The sequence below is a fragment of the Cheilinus undulatus genome, linkage group 3 (genome assembly GCF_018320785.1).
Source record: "Cheilinus undulatus linkage group 3, ASM1832078v1, whole genome shotgun sequence".
NCBI classification, from domain to species: Eukaryota; Metazoa; Chordata; class Actinopteri; order Labriformes; family Labridae; genus Cheilinus; species Cheilinus undulatus.
The window spans coordinates 24,256,289-24,272,860 of record NC_054867.1 but is presented as its reverse complement, the minus strand read 5'-3'; the positions used below and the strand labels follow the sequence as shown (position 1 = coordinate 24,272,860).

The window sequence follows — 16,572 nt, the reverse complement described above, 5'->3', positions numbered from 1 at the left end:
CACTAGATTTATTTTGAAACATCATTCTTTCTCATTATAATTTATTACTTCTGCCCACATTCCATGGAAATGTTGCATCACATCTAAGTGACTGAGATTCGACAGCAGCTCCTGTTCTGCTGCTGATGATAAAACTAAATCAACTGCTTAGAGCTGAATTCTAACATTTCTATCACTGTGTCTGTGGGTTTCTCTTCTCAACATATCAGCCTCATATTTGCATATCTTTATAAATTAAATCCCTGGTTCTCTAGTTACTGTGTAATGATGAGCATGCCCACACCCATATGTTCCTCATCTCAGTCTGTCTTTGTTTATCTCCACCTCTGCATTCGCTCTCTCTCCCTCTCTCTCTCTCATCACTTAATTTTCCAGCTAGAGTCACTTATGCTGTGTGACATCAGGCAGTGTGCCACAAATTACTGGCAGCATACAAGTGTGAGAACGGGAGGCAGAAAGAGATGTGCATCCCTTTGCTTATGGTGAGGGTCAACTGCAAGAAAATAGTATTATTGTTTGCGAGCCTGTATAATATCCCACATTCCTCATATGAGTAATAATCTTTAAGGAGCACATACAGTAAATATTCATACCAAAACCTAGAGAGATGTGATATGAAAGAGCCCGGGAGAGGAAATCCGAGTGATGATAAGTCGTGTTGTTGGATCTCCCGAGGGCTTTTCCACACCGTGTGACACACTTGCATATCTGTCCCAGATCTGTACAGGAACCTATCTGATGCTGAAAAACAGCTTCCCATAAGTGCGAATCTGTATGCAAATGCCAAACATTCAGACATTAAGAAAAGGAGTTTAATCTTAGCAACATCTGCAACGCCTGCCCTGCACTTAAGCTGAGAAATCTCACAGTTGGAATGCTGTGCACGGATAGAAACATTATTTCAAGACCACCAGGAACCAATTAGAGTAAAATTCAGCCAGTACAACATCCATCTTCACCTGATTCGAGATCTTAGATTAGGTGTCACTATCAAGAAATGGACAATCCATTAAGGTTTAATTGGTTCTTTGTGCCTTGGGTTTAGTCGATGTGACTTTTGACCCTGCGCCTGTCAGCTGTAACACCTCACCTTTCCTGACCTCTATTTGTTTCCAATCAATCACCCTACTGAGGTAAGGGTAATGATGCATTCATGACTTTGCTTGTACATCCTGTGTATATTCAACGTCTAATTTAGGACCATTCTGTTTTTAAACGCAGAGTCATCATCATTTATTATCATTAAATGGCCTTAAATATGGTTCCTGCTATCATTATTTCACAATGATAGCTCATTTTAAATTTTCATAGAGGAAAGTTTCCCCCCATTTAGCTTTTGGTTGTTCAACTAAAAGCTGTGTTAACCTTTGATTACAATCTCTGCTGTGGGTTCATCTTTTACCTAATTTGTCTCTCCAGTATTATCATTACATCTGAGTAACAAAGCAGCTTTCATCCAAGAAAAGAAATGACCAGAAGGCTGTTAAACAACATTACACCTCCAGGACTCTGAGGCATGCAGGTAAAATTGCAGTCAACCCCTCTCACCCTGGGCACAGACTTTTTTGAGGCCCTCCCCTCTGGCAAGAGGCTGCAGTCCATTAGGACCAGAACCTTCCACCACAAGAAAAAATTCTTCCCCTCTGTCAGTCAGATGAACAGTACTCCGGCCCTCCCCAAACAACAACTTTGCACTCTCACAGGCTATTCATCTGTGACACTGTCAGAATGTAAGAGCCATTATTTGTCAGAACAACTTTTGAGGTAAATTCAGCTTTATTCATAGACAAAGTCTGGCACTTACATGCATGAAATAACCACATTGCAAATAGGGGTGGGAATCACAGAGTACCTCAAGATACAATACAATACATGGTCCACGATACCGATATTATCACAATACAGCGATTCTGCAATAATCGATATATTGCTAGAAAATTACATAACGATGCATCACAAAATATGTCTATCTAGAGAATACGAAGTAATTGTAAAACGGTCAAGTGCAGGATTTCTCAATTTATTCACTGCAATTTAGTGTCAGTTTCACAGAATTTGACACTGACTGAGCTGAAACACTGAACATAAAGTGCATAAAGTCTTCGCACATACAGTACATAGTGTTTATATATACATACACTGCTTCACAAATTCATTAGAACACCTGTCATATTTGTCTCAAAGACCATCCAGTATCATAAAGTGCTTTAATGTGAGCTCTCCACATTTTACCATTTTGAACAGGAATGAGGGATTTCAAACTGAATTCACCCAAATTTAAGCCGGCTCACTGGGCTTCTCTGAGAAGTCAGAAATGAATCAAGCATAACATTCAACCACTAAAACTCATTTTTCTGTTCAGGAATGCAAGTAAATAACTATAATTTGACATATAAATCAAGAAATAATAATGTGCTTTACTATTTTTCAGTTTTTTTGTAACTCAGTAAATTTGAAAATTCATGGATAACAATAATAATTACATTTTAGCATTAAAAATATCTCGTGGTGGGACTCGATTAAAAAAATTAATCTAATTAATTAGAGACTTTGTCATTAATTAATCTCAATTAATCACATATCAATATTTGACACAAGAAGCAACATTTTTCAATTGAAATGGATTTTGGTGTATGACTGAATCAATGAATAGACACATAAATGAGCTTAAAGAACAAAATCGTATTGATTTTCATCACTGAGTGTTACATAAAGTGCAATATGAATAAGGAATATTATGATTGCTTTGTTTGAAATTTTCTTTCTGCATGGCAGTTCATAATTTGGGTCAGACGACGCTATCTGTAGCACCGCTTCTAGCCCAAGACCAAGAGTGGTCAACAGTCCACTTCAATCCATTTTGCCAGTGAGTTTGTCAATTTGTCAGTCATGGACTTACTCATTTTGGCTCTAAACCCAGTCATCTTGTCGAGTGTGGATTGGCGACACTGCCTGCTCAAACTAGGAACGGTTTCCATGGTGTTCGTCGTGTTGTGTCCTGTGCATCAGTATTATGGGTATACCAGGAACTCGTGCAATGACAAATGTTCTGCGCTGTTAGGAGTGCAAAAATAAATTGAGATTAAATGCGTTATTTTTTTTATTGTGTTATTTTTTCTGTAATTAATTAATCTTAATGCGATAAAGTCCCAGCCCTAAAAATATTATTTGGGTTAAAGAGCTTCTACATATTGATGTATTAACCATTGCAGAAACATAAAAAATGATTTTAGTAATTACCAATGCTGTTAATTTAGGGCAGCTGTGGCATAAACCTTGCTTTGGTTAGGGTTAGGGTGGTCTAATGAATTTGTTAAGCACTGTATATACACAGTATATATAACAACAATGTAATTTTAAGTTAATATGGAATATAAAAAAAACAGTATTAAGCTGTTAAAAAATATGTAGTCCTGCATCATCTAGAATTTTAACTATCTTTGTGCAATCTGGGGATGAGGATTTTTCCCATTTGCAGTAATGAATTAAATACTGTCAGGATTTTTTTAAAAGGGGAAAATAAATCAATAAAGTGTAAATGTACTCCAATTTTTTATATTTCACATAATTTCAGTTTTAATGTCATCACGTAACAAGGTGTTTGTGGAGGGAGACTATGGGAGAAAAGATGATCCTCATGTCCAGCTTTAAGGGCTGATTTACTGTGTCAAGGGGAGGGCATGACGTGACAGGCCAGTGTTTTTTGTCTGTTGTATTACGGAAGCCATCATAACAATGCTATTGCTATGAAATCCAGCTAGTATATTCACCATGTTGTCTGATTCTTTCACTCTGCTAGGTAGGCACAAGCAACTATTGCTGCGTCTCACTTCTTCTGTTTTATGGCTTGGGTCTTTGGCATGAGTCTTTCCCTTGAGTCTTAGTCCCTCCCACCAGAGACTCATGGAGAGACTGGAGGAATCGACAGGAAGGACTGAAGCCATAAGACCGATGTAAAACAGTCCATGGGACATCCTTCACTCTGCAGCGTCACATGAAGCAGCGTCAGTTTATGATGACGTGCCCAGCTGATCGTCAACCAGCTGATCATCAACCAGCTGATCATCAGTCAGCTGTCAGGAGGCATAAACAGCTGTCTCCATAAATTTGTTCTCATTAATTCTAAGAAAATATCCACATTGACAGTGTTTGGTCTCAGTGTGGGATGAGAAAACACTTGCTTGAAGAGAAACCTGCAATACATAAAAAACATGCGGACTCTTTCGCAAATGCTTTATCAAGAATTTATTATCCAAATTATTCAGTGTGAAGGCTAATGATCAAACCTGACGCTCACTAACGATCAGAGTGATAGAAAATTTATTGGCGCCGTGATGATTTAAAACGTGTTTCTTCCTGACAGACTGCTGCTGTCTGACTTTAATTCTCTTCATAATCTAATAAACAGAAATAACTGACCACTAACTCCCACAGCAAAAAGAATAGTTGTAAAGACGTTAAAAAACACTCCTCCACTCTGTCTATACAACGTCTAGATTTAATAGAAAAGTGAAAGGTGAAATTTTCGGGTCATTGAAAAGACATCTCTATAAAGATATCACTGTAATATGGTCATACTTTAAACGACTATTATTTGGCTAAATTTGGACTAAATCAGATGGACAAAACATTGCTCAATTTGTTGAATTTTGTTATGTATTACACTTGTTTTATAAGTAGTTACACTAACAGGGGCTTGCTTAAGCTTTGTCATATTTTACTACAGCTAACAGCTACAATAGCTATGTAATTAACATTACTACATAAGCCAATTTAGCTGAGTTAGCTTAAGCAACGTGAGTTTTAGCCAAAGCTACAGAGCTGCATAGCTTACATAGCCACTTCATGAGCTTAGCTACAGTAGCTGTGTAGCTATGTTAGCCATGTTAGCTACATCATCTACATAGTTTATGGAGCTACATAAGCTACGTTGGCTGTGTTAGGATGTTTTCATGGAGGATGAGCATTGAACTCCTGTCAGCAGATTGTTTACTCCGCTTTATTAAACATTTTAAAATCAGGTTTTGCAGGTCAGGTATCTGCCTTCTTCTGTTGTTTATCAGCCACCACTATGTCCGTTTGATAAGCCACCACCTGACCAGTTTGTCAGTTTGGCTCTGGGAGTCCCATAAGACCCTAGCTCTGATAATCTCTTGGGGATGTTATCCTGCTTGTTCCTCAGAACCTATCGCTTCATGTGTACTGTATGAGTCTGAGTGTATGGCTTGATGAAATTGCTGCCATTCTTGGTTAGGTCTCTCTTAAAAAAAGAGATCCTTGATCTCAAAGGGACTAACCTGGTTTAATAATGCATAAAAACCCTCATTCTTAGTGCAGATATTTCTCTACACTATGGCAACTGCTTGGTTCTAGGGTTCCATGTATGCCTTGCCTGCTTGCATCTTGCACCCTGCTGTGATGTGCTGCACTGTCTAAGGGGCATCCTTGCACAGCCAAAATCTGCAGTATTCCTTAGAATTATTTTCCCCGGTCATGCTTTTGTGCTGCCTGCTTTGAATTTATTTCTAAAATGTTATCTGGCCTTAACTAATCAGGGACAGCTTGTAAGTCACAAGTCAATGGCAGTGACAGAAGAGCCAACACTATATACTAGTTTAACACACTCACTGTCATTGAAGGAAGAAACTGAGCTTAAATGGAAAGCTTTTAATGAATCTAACCTTTTCGAGGGTTAGGTGAAGGTCTAACATTCGTATTTCCTGCATGTTGAGTCTGAAACACTTCTGAAAGGTATGAGCTGGGTTCAGGTCTAACTTTTTGTCTGAGTGCAGAACTTAAGATCAAGGATGCACAGAATGTCAATAGTTGCTTCTTAGTACACAAGGTTGGAAGATGTTTTTATTGTGCATTTGCTGAAGAATTTTCATCCAGGTGGTAAGGGGAGACATTAAAAAATCTAGAAATATCTTCTGTAAGTGCTGAAAGTACCTTTGGGGTTGTTCAAAGATCACAGTGTATTTATTTCAAGAACTACCAGTGCTGAACTCTGTGACTCAGATCCAGTGATAATGCATGAGAGGTCCTAAACTGGGACTGTGAAAGGGAATTATTCCTTTTAAAAGCTCTGAATCAGACTGTGTTATTTATTTGGATTTCCAACATTTACTTTGCAGGAATTAGGAGGCAGAAAAACAGAAGCTTCCAGTAATGCCAGGCGAGCTCATTGCTTATCAACAACACTGTGAGCAGCTGCTGCTCTCCACATTGACTGACCCGCTCTTCTATACACAAGCCAGACAGTCCCAGCTGACCAGAGAGGCTGGTAAAAGGCTGTGAGCCATATTAGATACATAAGTACTTCTTTATGATGTTTGAATTGACTGCACGGTTACACAGCAGAGCAGGAACAGGAAGGCAGGTATTGACCTGCTTGTGAATGGTGATAGAGGGATTGAACAAAGGCCAGATCAGGGGACTGAGGCTTGGCTTTGTTGCTGTTGGATAAACTCCACCGCTCTCAAGTCCACATCTATATTTTCTCCACTAGAAGAGGACTCTTTTTAGTAAGCCAAAGGGAGTGTAAACACAAAGAAAAAGGCAAGAGTTGGACTTTGGTTTAAACACATTTTTTTGTGTTAAGCTTTCCCACAAAACAAATGTGCTAGACATTATAGATCAAATATAGAGAGAACTGTGAACTTGGTGTAAGCAATTGTCCTAAAGTCTTCTTGCCTACATGAAGTTTAACTGAGTATTGTGACTCAAACTACTAGGGGTGTAACGGTATTTGTATTTGTCCCGTACCGTCACGGTACGCCCGTCATGATTCTGTGCATGCAGTAATACAACAAATATGTCTGACTATTAAAAAAAGTCAAGTTCTCACTTCAATCCAGGTGGCAGCAATGAGCCTAAAAGCTGCCAGCAACCGTCGTTACAGAAGAAGGAGCAGTTACACAAACAAACGAAAAGAGTGATGGTGCGTGTGGAGTTAGAAGAGCTGCCAGCTTCATTTAAATCACCCGTATAGCAATGCTGCTCTTGCTCTGTGAATCATATTAACTTCACCTTCAACCTCAGAGGAGTGAGAGAGGGACTCTGCAGCTGTGTCATAGGTAAAGTTATCCTCAGATTTCGCATGGCTTTAACCTCTTTATCCTCCAAGATGGGCTGTGAAAAGTTCTTCCAAACTTTGTAGTAGGTCCAATTGGTTAAAAAAGTACTCCAGTGCTGAAGTCCGTGTTGAAATTGGCAAAAAGACGCTAATTTGCAGGCTTAACAAGCTAACTTGCGGTTGTGTGATGATACGTTCAAGTTAGCTAGGAACTTTTGGCGTTTAAAGAATGGGTATAAATATGTCAATATATCAATGAAAATAACCTTGTTATTAAAAAAATGTATTTATTTATTAATATTTTTAATCATTGAAGAACTTTTGGAGGGAGGTTGCAGCATTATTACCTCCGCCAAGGAGGTTATGTGATCAGGTTTGTTTGTTTGTTTATTAGCAACAAAACTCCAAAAGTTGTGGACGGATTTTGATGAAATTTTCAGAAAATATCAGAAATGGCACAAGGAAGAACTGATTAGATTTTGGGACTGATCCGAATCACTGGATCCAGGAATTTTTTAAAGGATTATGTACTATTGGGAGATAGGGCTAATGGCAGAGGTCTGCGCTGTTACCACTTTACACCAAGAGATGGCAGACATGAGTAACTTAAATCCCAGCAGCAGTTTTGGGGTGTTTCTATTCAAAGTTTTGGAGTTTATAGAGTTTGAAAGACGCACGCCCGGTTGATGAGATGAGTCGGAGCACAACAGAGAGAAAGACAGCGAACTGTAGCGAGAATACTCACAACGCTGGGAGGAATAGAGGAATATTCACCCTCTGCCATGACTTCCAGTCATCCAGAGAGACCATGGGTGAGACTGTCAGTGCATCTGTTGGCATTGGCAGGCAATGCTTCTGCAATGACAGTCCACCTGTAGTGAAGCCAATGCTTTACCTCACTGTGTGTCTATCCCACCGGGGAGGGAGTAATTGGTGAATGCTGTAGTGGGGGGCACATGGGGACGAATCCAGGAATTTTTGAAAGGATTCTTCATTATAGGGAGCTAGGGCTATTGGCGGAGGTCTGCGCTCTCCGAGTGCTTTTCTAGTTTGTAATTTAAATGTAGTTCATTCAGCCTATTTATTTTATCAATCACCATACCGAAAACGCACCGAACCGTGACTTCAAAACTGAGGTATGTATCGAACCAAAATTTTTCTGTACTGTTCCACCCCTACAAACCCCTACGGGACGGGGATTATGAAGAAAATTAGGCCCGCTACTCACTATACACAGACCACGCACAGTGCATAGGGCAGGGCTATTCAATTACAAATTTAGCTGGGCCAAATTTTAAAATCAAGAAATGTAGCCAGGCCAGACATGGTCAGCCCCCAGTAGGTAGCTGGTAATGTCAAATTTTGAACCAATACAAATCAATTTGATGAAAAAAATGCACTTTTTATTCACATTCTCTCTTTTGAATTTGGAAACATGACAAAAGCACAACAAAAAGTGCATAAAATCACAACAACAGAGCTGTATTTGAACATAACCTGAGGGAGTAGAAATATTTTTCACTTGAATAAAAATGAAATAAATAGAATGAAAGCAATAATTTTGGTAACATTTTGCCCAGGTATATCTTAAAGTGCATAAAAACTGAATTTGCACAGTTGTAGCTACAGTTGGAAAGGACATTTTATACTCAGTATCTTGGGGCTACTTTGGTCAGCATCACTAGCCACGCTTCAAAACAACGATGTGCAATCATAGGTAGACTGTTGCTAGGCCATGCAGAGTGTTGCATTAATGGTCTGAAATACTATGGGAATTTATGAAAACTTGAAACAGGAACAGGTTGCCCTCTGCATCTCTGGCATGACCACAGGCCGGGCCACTTCGGGGTTGGTGTAGGGCCTCATCATTTAAGCCTTTTAAGCGTTTTTTCTCTCTCTGTCTCTCTCTGGGTTGGGGGTCAGTGTAGAGGAGAAGGGCCTCATACAAGAGCCTGCTTCAGGCCTCTCTTGGTTAGTGGTGACCCAGAAGAAGCGTGAATTTGGCACAAATATTGAACTGGCACAAACTAAAAGAACTATCCTATGACTGTTACTAAGCTCCCCAGTTCCTTCAACCTAAACAATAACAAAGAGAAATGGGCATGGTCACCATGATGTAATTAACTGGTTTGTTATCTTGAAGCCAGGCATTTTTGAAATGAGGATCATAACAGAGATGAGGGAAGAGTAGCAAAGGCCTCCCTTGGTAGTATTTATAGCTGTTTTAAATACATCTGTATGTTTAATATTTTCCTTTCTTTAAGGGAATATCATCAAGAAAACATGAAAACAATGTAAAGGAATCCTGCCTTGGGATTAGCAGTAGAGATTTACCATAGACTGTAGAAAATATCATAGAAAGCCTGAGTGACATCAACAGTCTACTGTAAGTGGCATCGTGTCTGTCTGTCTCGATTTGCACGCCACACAGTTGCTTCAATTGTCCTTGACACCTCTCAGAAGACTTCTTGGGTGTACTGGTTCGAATCTGGGGCTATGAAAATATCATAAATATTTACAGATTCTCTGTGAACTTGGGATTTGCCACACCTCTTGCAGGTGGGAGTGGACGGCATACGTTGAGGGAGCAGGCAGTAATGGTCTGAAATCCTGTGGGAGCAGGTGGAAGGGGGGTTAGGAAAAGAGCCCCGTGCAGAACTCTACTATCAGTTTTATTTCTGTGGATTTAAATGTGAGAAATCCATCAACAAAACAAATATATCCTAAAGATTAAGTTCAGTAACTGGATTATCTGAAGAGAAAGTTAGAAGACAGCTAACAGTATCCACCTATCACTTCTCTGGACCGAGAAATGAGCTACAGAGACCAAAATTATTATTTTAACAGTCTGTAAACATGCTTACTCTTGCTGTAAAGTTGGTCAATAAAATTAGGGGCCTGACAGAGATTGACTTTCATTTGGAGCCAGCCTCTAGTGGCCAGTTAAAGGACTGTAGTTTTCGTTACTTCTTTTCTCAGCCTTAAACTTTAATGCTTACATTAAATCCTTGCATGTACTTTCCTTCTTCATCAATTCCTATCATTTTCCCTCTTTTTCCTCTGATCCCATACCACCCACCCCTCCTGGTTTGACATCTGTCCTGATAATAATCCGTTGTCAACGTAGGGGATGTAGCCTGTAATAAGTGGTATTAACCCAGAGTGAAAAGCTATCATCAGGGTGTGTAGTGCATGGACGTGATGACAAAGGGAGAACAGAGACGAAGACCCACCAGGAGGGCTCTACTGTTCAATAAGAATCTGACTCACAACATCTGCACAGAGGATTTAGAGGCTTAGTGAGGCCTTGAAGAGTTACAGGGAGTGTTGAGTGTAACAGGATAATGAAAGTGTTGCTTCAGGAGGGCCTCAAACAGAAGGATACTAGACATTTATTATACCAACACGAGAATTGTTGGTATAATAAGTGTGGGGAGTATATCAGTTGCTTCCTCAAAAGCTTTCTTTCTCTATGTCATTATCTGGAAATGCCAAGTTAGTTTTCCTGTGATTATGGTTTTATTCCAAAATATTAATAAAAATAAGTTGAGATCTTGAGAATATACTCATTATAATGGGAAAAGGAAAAATAAAATGTATGGATTCATGCCATCCACAGCAGGCCTTGTCCACACACAGGTGGGTTTGTTTGAAAAGGAGGTTCTTGAAAGATGCCTGAAAGGACTAGAGAGGTCACTGTTGCTTCATACAACACTCTAAAGACACCAGCTTGTGGCTAATGTGGCAGCAGTTTGGATGAGAGCACACTCAGGTTGATGGGAAAACTCTGAAATGAAATGGTCGCTGCTGAGGAACAAGGACATTTTTGCATGGACACGCAGCTGCTTTGCTCCCACGGTAAGGGTGGGTCTAATGTTGACATGGCGGGATCTTTGCAGCACTAACAGTGCATTTTTGCATCTTCATTTACAAAAAAGATGCTTTCAAGAACATACAGTACCTGTAAATAGAATTCCCCTCCTTGGATGTTTTAGATTTTTATTGATTTTATAAATCAATCATGGTCAATATAATTTTACCTTTTAGACAGAACAATACAAAAGAAATCCCCTTCAATATCAAAAAGTGAAAACAGATTTCTACAAATTATTACCAACTAAATAAAAATATTAAAGATAATATAAGTGACTACATAAATATTTCCCCCCTTCATGTCAGTACTTAGTAGAACACCCTTGGCTGCAATCACAGCACTGAGTCTGTGTGGATAGGTCTTCCAACAAATCTGCTCAAGCTCTGTTAGATTGCATGGAGATCAGGCGTGAAGAGCCCTTTTCAAGTCCGACTTCAAATTCTCTATTGGATTGAGGTCTTGGCTTTTGACTCGGCCACACCAGAACATTCACCTTGTCTTTTAACCATTTTTGTGTAGCTTTCACTTTATGCTTCAGGTCATTGTCTTTTTGGAAAATAAATCTACTTCTAAGTCCTAATTCTCTTGCAGACTGAAAAAGACTGACCTCCAGGGTGTTCATTTATTTTGTTGTATTAATTTTACCCTCTACTTTTAGCCTTCCAGGGCAGGCTGCTGAGAACTATCCCTACAGCACAATGCTGCCACCATCATACTTCACAGTGGGGAATTGTGTTTGTGGTGATGCGTAGTGTTTGGTGTCTGCTAAACATAGCTCCTAGTATGAATGCCCAAAAGCACTGTTTTGGTCTCACCAGCCCAAAGACGTTTCTTCCACTTGACTACTGAGTTTTGGTGATTTCCAATTGAGATTTAATGAGTTTTCTACAACAATCCCCCATAAAGATTTGACTGGTGAAGAACCTGGGCAACAGTTGTTGTATTTTGAGTCTCTCCCATCTCAGCTGCTGAAGCTTTTAATTCCTTCAGAGTAGTCACAGGTGTTTTGGTGGCCTCTCTTACTAGTCTCCCTCTTGCACAGTCACTCAGTTGGTGAGGACGACCTGATCGCAGCAGATTTACACATGTGCCATATTCCTTCCATTTCTTGATGATGGATTAAACTGAACTCTGGGGGATGTTCAATATCTCAGAAATATTTTTGTATGCATCCCCTGACTTATAGTTTTCAATAACATTTTCTCCGAGTTGTTTGGAGTGTTCTTTTGTCTTCATGGTGTAATGGTAGCCAGGAATACTGATTAACCAGTGGCAGGGCCTACCAGACACAGGTGTCTTCTACTACAATCACTTGAGACACATTCACTGCACTCTGGTGATTGTTTTTTACTAATTATCTCAGACTACTTGATTGATTGATTCATAAAATGAATCAAAGAGTAAAAAATCCAAGGGGGTTAATACTTTTTATAGGCACTGTAGGTGTGTTGATGTGATTCTTTATGAAAATGGAGGGGGTTTTTTTCCCAAAATATTGGCCTTTGTGTGAACCAGTCCTTAGACCTTTTATTCATTGTCATAGAGTATTCTTGAAGCTCATTGGGATGCAGAACTTGACAGAGAACTCCACCTCTAATTGGTCAGCTTGTGAAGAAAATGTTACATATTCTACAAAGATTACATCAGGCTCACATTTCAACAAAAGTCTGAATCTTGCAAACATCAAATGTTTGCTCTCCAAGATGAACTCTCTGGCTGTCTTTTCGCTCACAGATGCACACATGCACACAAACACACACTAAATGCAGTGAAGCAGGAGAAGCATCGACCCTCTCCCTTCGATTAATGATTTCTTCTTCCCAAACTCCTCATCTCTCTAGAAGGAGGCATCTGCATCACCTCTCCCTCCAACAGAGAGTGTGCACAGACACACACACACTTTGTCAAAGGTAGTATTTGCATAAATGCAGGGGACTGTCAGAATGGGTCTCATCATTTACCTGAATGGAGCTTAATTGCACACCACTGTAGCATGTAATCCCAATCGCCCCATCTCTACAGACTGGGACGCACAAAATCCACAACGCAGCACTTTCTTTTTTCCATTTTTGCCTCCTAATTGATCCTCCAACCATCGCCCACCATTCCCTACACATCACAAACAAGCAAACAGCTGTTCATTCAGAATATTTAACACTCATTTCTTGCCATGGTCTATTTTTCCTTTTATTCTGAGATGGGGGGAAGTGGCAGCAAGCTTCTCCTCTGAACGTCAGAAAGCGCATCAATAATGCACACACAGCTTGTTATAGCTCAAACTCACTCTGCTAGGATGGCTCACCAACCTAAAACCCAGCATCAAAGAGCAGAAAGATGTGTGTGTATGGATGCCAGCACTGAGAGTACTGTATGTCTGAGAGGCAGAGGCGTTGAAGGCATTGACTTTAGAACCTCTCTTAATGGGAAGGAGAGTGACTGTTTATTCTCAATGAAACCAGCACTACAGGGAGATTCGTTTAATAAAGGCAGTTTATTTTCCTGTAAGGGAAATAAAGCTTTGTGCTGAACATGGTTTAAGATCCAGGTCAAGGACAGGGCTGTTTGAATGTGATGTAGACCTTTAAATGTTTAACATGTAGCACTTTTTCAAGAAAGCCGGAGAAGAGAGGAGAGATTTTCTGTGCTCTGGCAGCAAAAAGTGGTTACAAAAGCAAATGTAGACTTCTCTAGAAAAAGAAATCACAGTATAACCTGATAAACAGTCATCAGTGACACATACTGTACCATAAAAATAGGATCAGTCCATCTTCTTTATGATAAATGGTTTAAAGGGCGCACTCTTTTTTCAATAAAACCACCAGAATGCCTATCTTTACGCATCATTTTAAATGCAAGAAAAAGGAAAGCAGCTTCAGCAAGAGGTGTTTTTTTACTTGTATGACAGAATTTCACATAAATCAATCATAATGTTATCAGGAGTCGTCAAATAGAGTCTAAGAAACTACTTTTTTAAACAATCATGGAAAATCAATCCCCACCCAAAACGTGCACCCAAAACACCAGTTATGAAAAGACATGACTAAATTATTTCTGTGTATTTTAGACCTTCTCGATTTAAAGTATAAATGCGTTTCACAGAAAGGGTGGGGCTCCTTTACAACTTTTTCACCACGCACTCTCTCACAGCTAACTTTCCCGGCCATCGCTCCTCGAGGACGCCTCCACTCACCTGCACGAGACGGTGATTTCCACTTTGGTTGCTGGGATGTTCCCGGTGATCGGATCGAAGTCGTACACCGATGACATGTCTTCGAGCTTGTCCACAACGTCTCCCTCCATCAGCTCCATCGCCAGATCTCGGGGCGGCTCGGGTCCGATCCGGGAGCCGCACAGCCTGGTCCTAACGGCGCGCGCTGACTCTCCGGAGATTCCAGAGACCAGATCAGAGACCAGACGGCCTCCGCTGCGACCGGGAGAGGTAGCCACTTCACAGATGTTGAAGCTGGAGAGGAGGGAGCGGAGGAGGAGGCACCTGGTTAAATGTCCATACAGCGTGGATTAAAAATGAAAAAAAGAATTACTAGGACAGGATGTGAGGGGCGCGTCACGTGGAGAGGTGGACTCACTTCTCTCCGCGCTTTGTCTTCAGTCTGAGCGCACAGCAGAGCGTGTGAAGAGAAGAGGCTGGATACTCTCTATCACACCCATCCTCCTCCCACACAGAATTACATTCAAGTGCTGAAAACCCTGCCCGTGCCCCACAACTGCTGCTGCTGTTAGTCCTCAGCAGCTACAGCTGGCAGTGGGCCGTTTGATATTTGACACTCATATCAAGTTTACAACAAAACTCACGCGTGAAATCTTTGAAAGCCATTCACTAAAGTCGATGGAAGTGTACTTGGAGACCTGGACCCCACCAGTGGGTAAAAGGATGAATCAAAGGTTAAGAAATCATGTCGAGATAAATGCATTGTTTCAGTTTAGTAGTTAGGATTCCATTGAATGTGTCATTTTTAGGTGACTTTTTTGCCTTGGCTTCCAGGTAAAGACTCATTTAAGTCATTTTCTCAGTAGAGATCAGCTGTTTAATAAAGAAACTCTCTTAAATTTCGTCAATGGCAGGCAAAAAAGGTCAAAGCACGGAATTCCCCATTTTAACCATTTACTAATGGGACAAGAAATATCATTGCAGATTATTCATCCTCTCTACTGCCAGTTTGAGCCTCTGAACTCAGGGAGGCGATAGAGAGTCCCTCCAGCAGCTTTAAATGTCTTCAACAAGTCATTCATACTGAGTGCAATAAACATTCTTAGACTGATGAGATTCAACCTATGAAATAAACCTTTTGAAACCACGTTTACTGTGTAAATTTAGCTGTCCTCGTGGTCTCCATTATTGACTGCGTGAATCTTTTTATAGCTACTGCTTTATGGATGTGGAGAGCCTAAGGCTAATTTCCACCATTGTCAACAAAGACGATTTGTTCTCTACCAGAGCACTCTTAATTTATAACAAGGAGCATTTTAAAGGAACCTCTGCATTGTGTTGGTTTTGGTGCCCCCCTGTGGGCAAAATATGGAGATTTGTCTAATTACTGATCTCGTCCTGTACGTGTCTAAGTTGTGTTTTCTCTCAAAGATATTGCCCCTCTGTATTTATATTAAGAGGCTATATTGGCAGCAGGGGCATCACCAGGTTTTGTGTCCACATGAATGGATATCATATTGAGCTCTTCCACCACAGTCTCAACCAACACTGCTTTAACCACACCTCCCTAACATACAGTCCCAATAAAAATGATTCACCCCCTTGGATCTTTACCCTTATATTGATGTTATCAATAAATCATGGTCAATACAAATAGGCTTTTTTGACCAAAAACTCTTTAATATCAATGTGAAAACAGATTTCTATAAAGTAATGTCAATCAAATAAAGATATACAATGTAAAAAAAAAAGTGATTGGATAAATATTGACCTCCTTCAAAGGGACACACCTAATTCAACATTGGTCTAGACAATTGGTGCTAGTAGTCTTACAACTAGAGAAATGGGGATCACCTGAGAGCAGTGGATGTATCCATCCAGACACAAGTGGTTGTAGTAAAAAGACACTTGTGTCTGGATGGTCCAGTGACTGGTAATTGGTGTCAGAATCTAAAGACAACTTCACCAACTCCAATGTCTCTGACCTTGTCAGGAGACACTGAAGCCATGTCAGATGACTCAGTAGTTCAATCTGTCGCTGTTACATGTCCTAAGTTTTATGGAAAAGCAGCATGTCCATTCAGCTTTGAAGTGTCATTATGTACCTCAGAAATGATTATGTGTATGAAATAAACATTTTGTATTTAAATGTTTTGTCATTTGTAAATACTCATTTGACTTTTTAGGTGTTTATTTTTCTATAAATAACTTTTTTATATGCATACGCTTTATTGATTTTTTTTTTAACTACAAACAGGCAGGGAATCATATAAGTCACGTCACTGATCATGATTTTTTATCATAATGACGTAGAATATACAGAAAAGTGGTGAAAAGTAAAACAAGACATGGGATATCAATTTGTAATATTCTAGCACTTAAATTTTGAATTTCAAAGCATTCCAATGAGTGTCCTGTGAAGGGCTAAAGCAAAGTGAGAAAATCCAAGCAAAC

General features: G+C 39.9%; 1 protein-coding gene across 1 annotated transcript in view; it reads right to left on the bottom strand.

The window, feature by feature from the left end:
* cpne5b (copine Vb) overlaps window positions 1-14,328 on the bottom strand; it is a 216,478-nt gene extending 202,150 nt beyond the window's left edge. The window contains exon 1 of the mRNA XM_041783064.1: window positions 14,140-14,328. Coding sequence (XP_041638998.1) covers window positions 14,140-14,258 — 119 coding nt within the window. The 5' untranslated portion in view covers window positions 14,259-14,328. The remainder of the gene's footprint in view (window positions 1-14,139) is intronic.
* Between the last annotated feature and the right edge of the window lie 2,244 nt (window positions 14,329-16,572).